A 12,585-nucleotide genomic window follows, 5' to 3' on the forward strand; every position below is an offset into this window, starting at 1 on the left:
CGCCACCGTCAAACTCGCTGGCTGCACATAACCAGAGGGAAAATGAGTCTTCTTCAAAAAACCAAAAAACTTCCAAAAAAAAATGTTTCTTTCTCAAAAAGTTCTAAAAAAAACAAAAGGCTTTCTCCTTTAAACTTAATACTTTAAACTTTATCTTTAAACCTTAAACTTTCACGTAACTTATGCAGCATGACAAGTGCTGCTTCACATCACCTGCTGCAAGAGCTTCCGATTACTTAAAGTGTCCCTGCGCAACACAGAGCGTGAAGAAAGGTTCCTACCCATAAATACAAAAAACAATACAATACTGCTGGAAATAAATCCCATATCTCTTGCAGAAATAATAAAACAAATAAAATACTGACAAATAATATTTATGGCAGTTAAACCCTCCATGTTCTCCTCTAGTTCTTAGATCCCTGTTTCTGTTCTGCCCATTTTTGATCCTGCCCAGCAGCACTTTTGGTTTTGGTTTTTGTTAAATAAACCCTGTTTTAATGTCAAGGTTGGACACTTCCCCCAGTTTTTGAGTTTCAGTTCTGTCCCTCCTGTTTCCCATCTGCCCTGATTGTCTGCACCTGTGTCTCGTTATCCCCTGTGTATATCTAGGTCGTTTCCGAATTCGGACACTACCGCACTACATGCAACATATTGCAAAGTATGCAGTATATACTGCCTACTAAATTAAGGATTCAGTACGCTGCTCCAGCAGACCGTTCACACAGTAGTGGTGTATCCCAGAATGCATTTCGCACCAAAACGTCAGCGAAAGATGAGATTTAAAAGCAGACTAGAAGCTGTTTTAATTTCAGCTGTAGCGCTGTTAATATGCCACATTATTACATTTTAACATCTTTTCAGGTGTAAAAGTAACCGTTAAGATCCCCACCCTGGGCTCAGTTTATCCAAATAACGCCTGTTAAGAAATTTGATCCGATGTTCTGGGGATCAAAAGAGCCGCCGGTCCGGCCGCATCAGCAGCTCACGGCCGGAGAACAGACGCGATCGCCGGGTCAAACTACGGCGTCGTCCCGGGGAGAAACCTGCAGCCCTGTGGAGAATTGTCGCCGGCTGAAATAAATCATTTAGGAAAATAAATGTTGGTTTAATAGATGAAATCTAACAGTCGTAGCTGTCAATTTAGTTTGTCTGAATATAAAGTGAAGCTTCATGTTTTTACTAGATAGATAGATAGATAGATAGATAGATAGATAGATAGATAGATAGATAGATAGATAGATAGATAGATAGATAGATAGATAGAACTTTATTCATCTATCTAGTAAAAAAAGAAAACATGAAGCTTCACTTTATATTCAGACAAAACTACAAACTACAGACAAAACGAAGCTATATATAGCTCAACGGGTTGAGTAGGCGACTTACGTACAGCGAACGCGGGTTTGATTCCAGATGGGCCATATTTTGCAAATTTCATACAGTTTAATGCACTGATAAGATGCGCACGACTTTGATCATTTTTGCAGATCTCCCGTGCATCACAGCACACAACAACTTTCAGCCAGTTTGCCTGAACCGAGACGTCTTATGGGCTACCTCGTCAGCCTCCACGGCCGGGAGAGTGCTGCTCATCTATGTTTCACATCACATCACTGTCCGATTGCAGCTGTTTTCTCAATAAAGCTTTGAGAAAAAAAAGTAAAAAGCGCTGCCCGGCCGGGCCGCATTGCATTCTGGGATATAGTAGGCGAGCTAGACTGGCCTGATGCATGCTGCGGATTTTTTTCCAAATTAGTAAAACATCCGGGTATTTTTCGCACACTGCAGATTTCCTTCTGTTCACATACAGCATACTACTTACTACATTTTGGCCAAATCAGTGTATACTTGTAGTACATTATGCGAATTCGGAAACGGCCCTAGTCTTGTCTTTCCCCTGTTCCCTGTCGGTCCGTACTGTTTTCTCCCTCCATGTTCTCCTCTAGTTCTTGGATCCCTGTTTCTGTTCTGCCCGTTTTGATCCTGCCCAGCAGCGCTTTTGGTTTTGGTTTTTGTTAAATAAACCCTGCTCCCCCTGCTCCTGTGATGGTCCCGGACCCCCCGCAGCCAGCTCCGAGGACCCGGGTTCCCCCTCTGGCAGCTCCGAGGACCCGGGTTCCCACTCTGGCAGCTCCGAGGACCCGGGTTCCCCCCGAGGCAGCTCCGAGGACCCGGGTTCCCCCTCTGGCAGCTCCGAGGACCCGGGTTCCCCCTCTGGCAGCTCCGAGGACCCGGGTTCCCCCCGAGGCAGCTCCGAGGAACCTCTGTCCCCCAAAGCCGGCTCCCCACATCCCGTCTGCCCCGAAGCTGGCTCCCCGCATCCTGTTTGCTCCGCCCAGACGGCGACCCCCCGAACTGTCTCGCCGGTCGGCCCGGCCTCGAGGGCGGCCCCCCGAACTGTCTGGTCCGGTCCCGAGGACGGCCCCCGGAACTTTGGCCGTGTGTTGGCCTTTGTGTGTCCTTCAACAATTATTAATAATTAATAAAGAAGATTATTTATCAAATTGAATTATCAAAATGAATTAATCAAAATGGGGCACCACCTCACTTAATCAGGAAAATGATAACTAAACAGCAAATTCAGTCTCAAGGTAAGTTATTCCTCAGAATAATAGTGAAGGAAGGAGTCTGAGCACAGACCTTTGCAACCAGCAGTTGTGACAAGTATGTATAAAATAAGCACAAACAACTTCTCTCATTCAAATTAATCAGAATTTATTCACACAAGTGTCCAAAGGATGATAAAACAACACTTAGGATACATTCTGAGTGTGTGCGTGCGTGCGTGCGTGTGTGATTTTGTCTCATCCAGTGAAAACAAACTTGGAAGTTTTATGACCAAGATAAGAGTGTGCGTGCGTGTCGGGGTTAGTAGGAGAGGATGAGAAGAGAAAAGTAAAACCCAAGACACTAGAAATATTTCTCACTACCAGAAAACCAAGTTCTTCTGATGTTTCCCACACATAGACGCACCAATGTGGAACTGACTTCACACGTGCGCTCTGGTCATTTACCTGGGAAATGAGGAAGTTTGTTTTCAGTTGTGGAAGAACATGTCACCAAAATCCAGCAACGTAGACAAACGATGCAAGGGTCCCTCTTTTGGCTCATCTGGGCTCGGAACATTCGTGGGTCACTCGTTGCAGCGCTCCAGACAGACGCTTCTTCGGTCACGATCATGGAGGAGGCCGGCCCGTAGCTAGTAGCTCTCAGTGTTGGGACTAACGCGTTATTTAGTAACGCGTTACAGTAACGCCGTTAGTTTTTGCGGTAACTAATACTCTAACGCATTACTTTTTAAATTCAGTAACCAAACGGTGCATTGTTCCATTATTTCTGGCTACAGTGAAGCTTTTTTTCACCACACGCAGAGACCAGAGGAAACGTAGTGTGTGTGCATTCAAAAACATGAGCGGTCATGAGACAAAAGACGGCGAGTTTCGCAGCGTGGAGATATTGTCATTACAGTAATCCCTGGTTTTTCGCAGGGGTTACGTTCCAAAAAGAACCCGTGATAAGTGAAATTCTTTTTACAATTATTATAGAAGGCTTCAAATTGCGGAGATCAGCACCGCCTCACACGTATTCCACTGCTCTTCTGAGCCGCTGCATCCCGACTCTGTAGCGTCTTTTTCTCCTAAAGCCCGCGGTGCAGGTGTGTTTTTTCGAGAGAAGAAAATAGTTATGGGTCGTTGTTGTCGCTCTTTTTACTTCTGGGCAAAAAGATTCTTATAAACCGACATGCCACCATTGGTTATATTTGAGACTGTAATAAACGATTCATCAAAGGGTCCCGTTCTTGAGCTGCTGCTGAAGGTCATTGGTCGTTCTCAGCTTGTTGCTAAGCGACCAACGTTATTGACACAGGAAGTGAAGAAGCGGGGAGACTGTTTAGAATGCAGAACACGATGCACAATGCAAATCCATACAGTACCTGCCGAAATGAGGGCTAGAGGGGTATTAAATTGGAGCATTTAAAATTAGGTTTTTATTTAAAGTAACTAAAAAGTTACTTTTCATAGTAACGCATTACTTTTTGGTCTAAGTAACTGAGTTACTAACTGAGTTACTTTTTAATGAAGTAACTAGTAATGGTAACTAGTTACTATTTTTCAGTTTACTAGCACAACACTGCTCTTCCTGCTAAAATAGGAGTTCCCTGGGACCCTGGGAGGAAGAGTGGAGGAAAGAGAAGAGAAGAGAGCGATAGAGAGGGGGGAGTCTGCTCTTTATACAAGGACCGCGGCCCCTCCTGCGGTTTGGGGTCCATGCCCAATGAGAGGGCTCTCCCTTATCACTGAAGGGCCGTAAATAAGAGCTGGGCCTTAAAGTTCAAATTAAGGCTTCCCATGTTCATGTAGAACTGTGGCCCAACAGATACAAATGGAATGTTGTTATCAAATGATGACTTCATGAGGAAGTATAAGTTAAAAGTTTTATGTAATGATTATAACAAGGTCTGTAAAGCAATTCCTATACCTTTACTTATCACTGTTTAGCCTTCGAGAGGTCTCATCGGATCAACTAAATAAAACACTGGTGAAAAGAGGTTCCCACCTGAAGACACTTGAGACATGGGAGCCATTTCTGCTCACAGGAATAAAGTGAAGTTGTGCTAAGGTCTTTTACTGAGTGTTAATCTGTCTTTGGAGCACAAGTTTCTTGTGCTTAATTTTATCTTTAACTTTTGAACTTAGGTCCGATTATGCTTCCTTACACTTTTGATGTTTTAGTTAAAACCTTTGCGTTTAAAAAAGACACCAGAATAGAGCAGTTTGCAAAACATTTGTGCAACTTACTTTTGATTGAACACATTGTGGCAGCATAAGTACAATCGTATTACAGTTTTTCTTGATTGCCTAAGCATGATTTTCAAAACAGGGCCCGTGGTTTCAAAACACTACACACAATTAGCACAACAACACACCAAATTAGCAAAACACTACAGATCCTTTGCAAAATTAAACACGCTTGTAAAAACTATACACTTCTTTTTAAAAACCACACTTTGTTACCATATGAAACACACACGTTTCACATTACTATACTCTGTTTGCACGAGTTACACTCTGCTGTGATAAACCTAAAACACTTTTAGCACTTCTACGTCCCTATGATTAGAGTAGGCTACTATCAACAAAGTACAAATATACAGTTTTTCTTAATCGTTTTGGCCCATTTTTCCATTCAAAGTTTACTTTTTCAAAACAGCTCACACAAAGCCCTTAAAGGTGACCTATTATGGCATTTAATGTATATTTTAAACAGGCCTTGAATGTCTTAAAAACAATCTAAGGCTTGTTTTTTCTACATAAATCATAAATCCAGCCTGTGGGCCCTGTCACTAGTTTTACCGCTTCTAACCTCTTTTTCTGCGCCTCATTTTTAGGGAAGGGGGGGGTATGATAATGAGGCTCTGTGCTGATTGGCTCCCTGAATGACGTGTAGCAGGGGAGGAGCATAAACCTCGCTCCGCCAGAGCAGCCCGAGCCTGTAAATAAATCCCAACACTGAATTTTCACAAATGGCAACTTTATTGTTAAAAAAATAAAATATGAGTTGTATATAAATAACATTTATGCACTATTTAAGCCGGATCTACCCGGCGGATGCTGAACGCTGGCCCCGGAGCCACGCCGGGCGCCCGGGAGCAGCGCTGCTAGAGCAGCGCGCATCACCGCGGCTTTAACGGGGGAATCTGACCGGTTCCGACCGGCCGGGACCGCAGGAACCGGCCTGGACTGGTAGCAGGGACTCCCGGGGACCGACCAGCGGAATTTCAGCCGGATCTACCCGGCGGATGCTGCGCGACGGGCGCCGCAACGCCACGGCGGGCGCACAGATCCGCTCCGCGGCGCATCCGCGGCGCATCACCCGTTATCGGGGATCAAACCGACAGATTTGCCTGAAAATCTCAGAGGGTGAAGCTGGTCCGACCTGGGACAGACCCCCGAGGACCCAGCTCCCAAACCACCCGGGAACCTGGATGATTTAACCCGGATCCGCTCCGCCGTGGCGCCACGTCCGACTGGCTGAAGGATGGAGCGCTCCAGCCGGGGTAGAGAGCTGGTTGTGGGCGTGGTTTCAGCAGCGGAGGCTGAACCTCTGGAAATCTGCTCCCGTCGTGACGTCACGACGGGAGCAGATTCTAATCGGCTCAAAAAAAACCACGTGACACTGGGGGACTCTGTCCGGCGGGGGTCAGAGACCTTGCAGAAATTCATGGTATTTTGTCTCCCCTGTGCTGGCAGGGTGAGGGGAGACCACTTTATATATGTTAAAACAAGAAAAAACGTGTTTTTCATAATAGGTCCCCTTTAACAGAAGCTGAAATAACCAAAACACTTTATGATGTTTGCAGAATGACACCACTTTCTCAAAACTTGTCACACATCCATCAAAACCAAACTTTTCCATCAAAACCTAGAATTTTTTCTCAATTGAACATGTGTGTTTTCTCATTTATTTACTGTAACGATGGATAACAAAATTGAAACCACAGCTATCAATATCAACTTTTGTTCAACACCCTCATAGTATTGACTATTTTACAACTGACAACATACTACAATTTGGGTTTTGTATTGAGCACTCTAACTTAGTTATATAACTTAGAAATATACTGTCACAGAGTATTTACTGTAAAATCAGAAAATGTGTATACAGTAAAATATTGTAGATCTGTTTTTGTATTGCTGAAGTTCCTGTCAACACCATTGATTTACATTTGTTCTACTGTGTACAAAATGTCAAGATTCTGACAGAAAAATATTTATTGCAGTACTTGTCACGTACTGTAAGCAATCAAAATGACAGGGTTCAATATGCAGTACAACAAAGGTCAATTCTCAAAGAAAGTACTGTAAATGAAACACAATGAAATGAAACCCTGTAAATATGAAAAAAATAAAAATACAGGAAAATTACGCATTGTCGACACGGGCCTGACGATCAGGCCACATGTCCTCGTCCACGTCCTCCTCGATCTATGCTTGGTGTCAACTTCAAACTATTGACCTCTTTGATAGGTTGAGGACTACTTGCTTTGTTTTGCAAAGAGAGTTCACACAGGTGCTGATCATTTTTAGAATTGAGAGGGCAGTTCCAATTGGCTGCTACAAAGTGTCTGCAATGTGTTGCCATGGTAAATCAGTTATGTTTTGTGTCTCTTTGTGAGAAGTGTGTTAACTGTTTTGAAAAGTGTATTACAGTAAAAGTCAAAGAAAATTGTGTGAAAGCAATGAGAAATAGTTAACCGATTCGCCAGAGAGGACTCTTGCTGTGCAAAGAAGGTGTGAGCATTAGATAAAGTTGACCCATGATGTGCAAAATGTGTCAAAGCAATCGAGAAAAACTGTAGTCTTTCTCTGACTCTTGTGCTTGGAGACCAATGAGCTCACCTGCTGCTTTCTATAGTGAAGATACACCTGATTGGTGTGTATACATTTAAGCAAACAAGTGTTTGCACACCGGATGACTGTGTTGAACCAACTGGTTGGACGGTGTGCTAATTTGACAGTCAGTGCTTTGGTATTGCAAAGAAGTGACTTTATGATAGATTTTTGTGTCTAATGTACGTTTAGTGTGTTTAGTGTTTTGAAAATCACTGTGTGTAGAGTTTTGCAACAAGTGTGAGGTTGACAATGTGCTTATAGTTGTGCAAATATGGGCTGATGTTTTGCTTCTTGAGTGTAAGGTTTTGCTAATAGTGTACTACTTTTAATTTTAGTGTGTAAGCAATCGAAAAAAACTGTAAACATGCACTGATAATGTCTGATGAGCATTTAATAAATGCGGTTGATTAAACTGACTGGTGATATTTTCGTTTTGTTTTAGAAGTCTGTTCAAGAAAGAAGAAATGAACCCAATACATTCTTCCATAGCTTTTATTTCACAAGTGGTTTGTTTGGGTTTACAATCATTAATAAGAAAGGAATGATTTATATTTATGCTGGAAAGGAAACTTGTAACATTATTATGCACTTCTAACACTTGTCCAGTCAGTAGAGAACGTAAGCTGAATGTTCCGCCTCAACTGAGGAAATTTGAAATAGTCTGTCTGCAGGGACGTTGTTGACAGCTCCGGCCACCTAACAAATTTGGGTATAACCACCACACTTTCACCCTCAGTCTCACATATGGTGCAACATTAATTTGCATATGAAGAAAGGGTTTCGTTTTGCCAATCTTGACACTAACCCATCATATATTTGCAGACAGTTGTAGAAAAAAAGAATAGGTAACAATCACAACCGAGGCAGTGTAACTGACGGCGTAACTAACTTATCTTGATTGAGTAGCTCAACTTAAGACGTTAAAATGTGAAATGAGAGATTATCATGACTGTAGCCTCTTGAAGTCTAACAGACTGGCATGTTCGTGGATCATCTCATGGATTATCTCCATCATCGTTGGTAAACTATTACCAATGAAACTTGCTCAGGAGCCCATGATAAGAGTTATGAGAAATCGATTCACAAGTGTAAGCCACCTCAAGGTACTTGTATGTGTCTGAACAAGGATCCTTAAACACTGAGTTGGTAGCTGGGATTTTGCAGTCTTGTTTCCCGTTACACCTGTGGGCATAAATGAAATAGGTCAGTAAATGTTGCCCTCTGTGAAATGTGTCACTTAATGTGGAATTCAGGATTGTCATATGTGTCATCTTAAACGCTGTTCTTTTATATACTGCATTAGTGAAAACAGACTCTTCCTTACCTTGCAGCAACTGCTTTAGTGGGGTTGGAGCAGTTGACGTTCATAGTCTCGGAACTCGGTTTCTGATAAGAGCAGGTGGTCTGGTCACGACGTCCATAATTTGCACCGTAGACGGAGATAATCTGGCCTTTCCCTGAAGAAGAGAGGGAGTTTGTGGCTTTGTCAGAAAAACTAAAGTAGTTGTGCTCGCGTCTGTAACATTGAGCCATTCTGAATGCTTCTTCTTACCACACGTCAACCATGCGAGAGACTTCTGACACACAATGAGATGAGCTGTAGAAATAAATAACATGTTTTTAACGTTAAATCTCACAATCAAGTCAGTGTATAACTTAATGTATTAGATCAAGTAGAAACATGTTACTGACTCGCTGACAGGCATTGGTAGATGGTTTTAAGATACTTGGTGGTGGCTTCGCATGGATCATTCTTATTCACCAAAGTCATGTTGAACTCACACGATTTAAGGCCATCGCACCTGTTGCAATGAGATGAAGAGTACAGAAGTGCATTGTAAAAATTAAAACATAATGTGGTGCTGTTTAAATATGTAGCAGAAATCTTTATTGATTACACTCAATGTATTCAAGAATCCCACATTATGAAAAGGGTTTTATCTGTGCAACACGACAGAGAATTATAATTCTTTGTATCAGACTATATTCTGGTCCCTCTGGATTCAACGTTTCTTTCCAGGGAGCATTACCAACATAGTGACAAGGAACTTCTGCTTTTTTTCCCTCACCAACAGCTCTCAAACCATCTCCGTTTCTCTCAGTTGCGCCTTTTATTTTTACTGACTGATTCAACACTTTACGTCGAGTCATTGATGAAAATGACAACTTTCTCATCTCTGATAAAGAAAGGACAGACATTACTAACTTACATATGCTTGCTGATATGCAAGTTTTAGGTGCTCTGACGGTGAGGTACTACATCTTGGTAAATCGCTGCGTCATTCAGCAGCCAGTGATGTACATCTTGGTAATGTTGCGTGTCCCCTTTGTAGATTGACATATATATCACCTTATAAAGCCATTCTGTAAGATTTTTTTTTATTTGTATGAGTGAGTGCATTTTGACTGAGCATGAGCCATTTTAATCTTAAGGACATATTTTAACTATCAAAAAAAAAGAAAGAAAGATGACCATGTTTGGGAGGACAGTTTTACTTGAAAATTGATGTGCTCTCTTTTGGGGTAAATATTGATGTATTGTAAAATCATAATGGTCTTTTTTCACCAAAACGTTATACGTATAAGTGTGTTTTTATAAGTTTAACTACTGCAATCGCAGAACTTGTTACAACGAAAAGTTGAGACCTTTCAAAAGACCGATATGTAAATAGTAAAGACTGTGGTCATTTTGCTGACCCCAAAAGTAAAAAATAAAAAAGTAGTAGTGTTGAATAAAATCTGCTGTTATGTATCCAGATTATGTAATATAAATATAATCGTGCTTTAGTAATGGTAATAATATTAGGAGAGATTAATGAGGTAATCTTGCATAGAATCTTTCCCCACTTCATCGGCCTAACGCCAACCACCTGGCTGTGAGACGGTGAACACTGGGACAATTACAATTTGACTCAGTTCCTGCAGTAAACCAGAATAGTCCTATGTAAAATACAAGGTTTACCTGTCCTTGACGATGTCGAGAATTCCGTCTTGGGAGCATTTAGTATCGATGAGCTCATCTGGAGAACTGTCCTCACTGCAGGTCTCAGGGTCGTCACGACCATACAGCGCTGACTTCACAACGATGGCTCCACAAGCTGTTACACACCAAAGGACCAAGTAAGTGAAAAGGGGGGACTTTAGATCATCGTTTCCCTACTGTGTTCTTCATGGCACACTGTCCTGCATTACATGTTTCCCTGCTTCAATGCACTCAAATACAAATGACTGTGCCATTAACAGAGTTGTGCAGACTTTCATGACAATCTGTTGATGATCCATACCAGACAGAACTGTTATTGTGTAACAAACAGAATGTTAAACCATTCAAATGTTGTACTTACTGCACTGCAAGCGATGGACGTTGCCGGGACCTGCGCAGGTTATGGCTTTCTCTGTGGACAGTACTAAAATAACAAAAATCGGAACATAAGTTACATTTAATGTGCTTGTGCTGTATGTATGACATAAATCAAGCATTTTCTCATCTACCTGGATGCAAGGCCAAGCAAGCGGCCGCAAGCGCTGGAAAAGAAGAAACAGGTTTTAATAACAGATAATCAATGGATGTGACTAGATAGGATTTGACAGGATTGTGAAAAACAAATGTAACAAATTTGGTGCCATTGTTACATACAGACATTGTAAATTCCTCTAAAATCTCACGCTCTGTAAACTAGTGTATTGTTCTAGTCAGGATTCCTTTCTATACTCACACAGTGCAGTGGTGAGTCTGAAGAGCAGCATGGTTGTAGATGATCCCGTCTTGAGAGAAAGATGAAACCTATGCCGACAGTGAAGGAAGTGCTTGTATTTATACTGCTGGGTGAAGAGATGACGACGCAATCTCCTCATGTGCCCTGAATACCACATTGTTGTAGTGTGCAAACATGATAAAAGGCAAAACTGATGATAATAGCAAAAAAAATAAAGATATCTCAAGCATCCACCTCCCATTACCAAGATAATGAGAGGACGGTCAGAGTTGAAGAGTTGTAAATATTATCATAATAGCGCTGGTCCTTTCTCCTTCACATGTGTTTATTCAGGTTAAATTTTCAGTTTTTTGTTTGTTCACCAGTTGTCTAATCTGTTGTCTTTCCTTGAAAGAGTGCTGACTCTTGTGTTTTGTGACATCTTGTATGTAATTGGAACGGGTGTTTCGAAGCACCTGCAGGTTTCTTCTGTTTGGGAAGGAAAAAACATGCCAGAAAAGATTAGTTAAGGTATTAATTATATGAAATTATAAACCTGATCTCCACATCCAATACTGATTTGCCTTTATCCAATTGCAAAGCCTTTATTTGTCATTAGAGGACTTTGACTACAGCTGTACACTAATTGTTAATGTTTTTGCATATCTTCACAGATTTTAGATTGCTGCGCAGTTACAATCATCCACAGATAACGCAGGGTTTTACTTCTGCTTCTTAATCAGAGACAGGATGTGCTCCACAAGGAGTACTTTCCTGAGTACACAGTGCAGTGTTCTTATGTGCGTGTGGTGTATGAAAGTGCTGTTCTTTGTAAAATGATCACTGTGCATTTACTGAAATATGATAACTTTGTTTCTTTACTTGTGTTGCCATAATGATTGGACTTTTCTTAAATAAAAAATAAAAAAAATCAACTCATTCTTAACTGGGATGTTTTCAATACTACTTTGATTACAGGTGTGTACAGCTAGAAGCTCACATTTTTTACATTTTGTGTCAAACCAGATGCCCTTGAGAAGAAAAGCATTTTATTAATTGCAATCAAAACCATGTTTTTTATCTTTAAGTAATAAAGCTGTGTCATCAGCAAGTTGGCTCATTTCAAATTCTCTATCTAAAATGCTTGTGCGTGTGCACTGTGTACTCATGAAGGTACTCCTTGTGGAGCACATCCCAAGTCTCTGATTAAGAATCTGCAGCGAGAAGTAAAACCCTGCATTATCTGTGGATGACTGTAACTGTGCAGCAATCTTTATTTAAAATTAGCTTTTTTTGTGTGCTATATGGATGTTTTATTCCAATGATTATTTGTTGTGATGAGTTTAACTCCCCATACCACCTTAAAATGTTGTTATATGGCTCACTTGTGTTTTCGCCATGATGAGTGATTATTTTCACCTGTGCTCATTACCACACCTGTGGCTATTTATACGGGTTCTTTTCTCTGTATTGCTTTTGCCCTGATGAAGGCCAGA

General features: G+C 41.4%; 1 protein-coding gene across 1 annotated transcript in view; it reads right to left on the minus strand.

Moving 5' to 3' along the window:
* Positions 1–8,136: 8,136 nt before the first annotated feature.
* Positions 8,137–12,585, minus strand: part of LOC133456407 (L-rhamnose-binding lectin SML-like) — a 35,166-nt gene continuing 30,717 nt past the window's right edge. The window contains exons 6-8 of the mRNA XM_061734883.1: positions 8,947–8,991; positions 8,719–8,851; positions 8,137–8,576 (exon numbers count right to left, since the gene is read on the minus strand). Of these exons, the coding sequence (XP_061590867.1) occupies positions 8,423–8,576; positions 8,719–8,851; positions 8,947–8,991 (332 nt within the window). The 3' untranslated portion in view covers positions 8,137–8,422. The remainder of the gene's footprint in view (positions 8,577–8,718; positions 8,852–8,946; positions 8,992–12,585) is intronic.

This window comes from Cololabis saira, chromosome 12, assembly GCF_033807715.1.
Source record: "Cololabis saira isolate AMF1-May2022 chromosome 12, fColSai1.1, whole genome shotgun sequence".
Taxonomy (NCBI): Eukaryota; Metazoa; Chordata; class Actinopteri; order Beloniformes; family Belonidae; genus Cololabis; species Cololabis saira.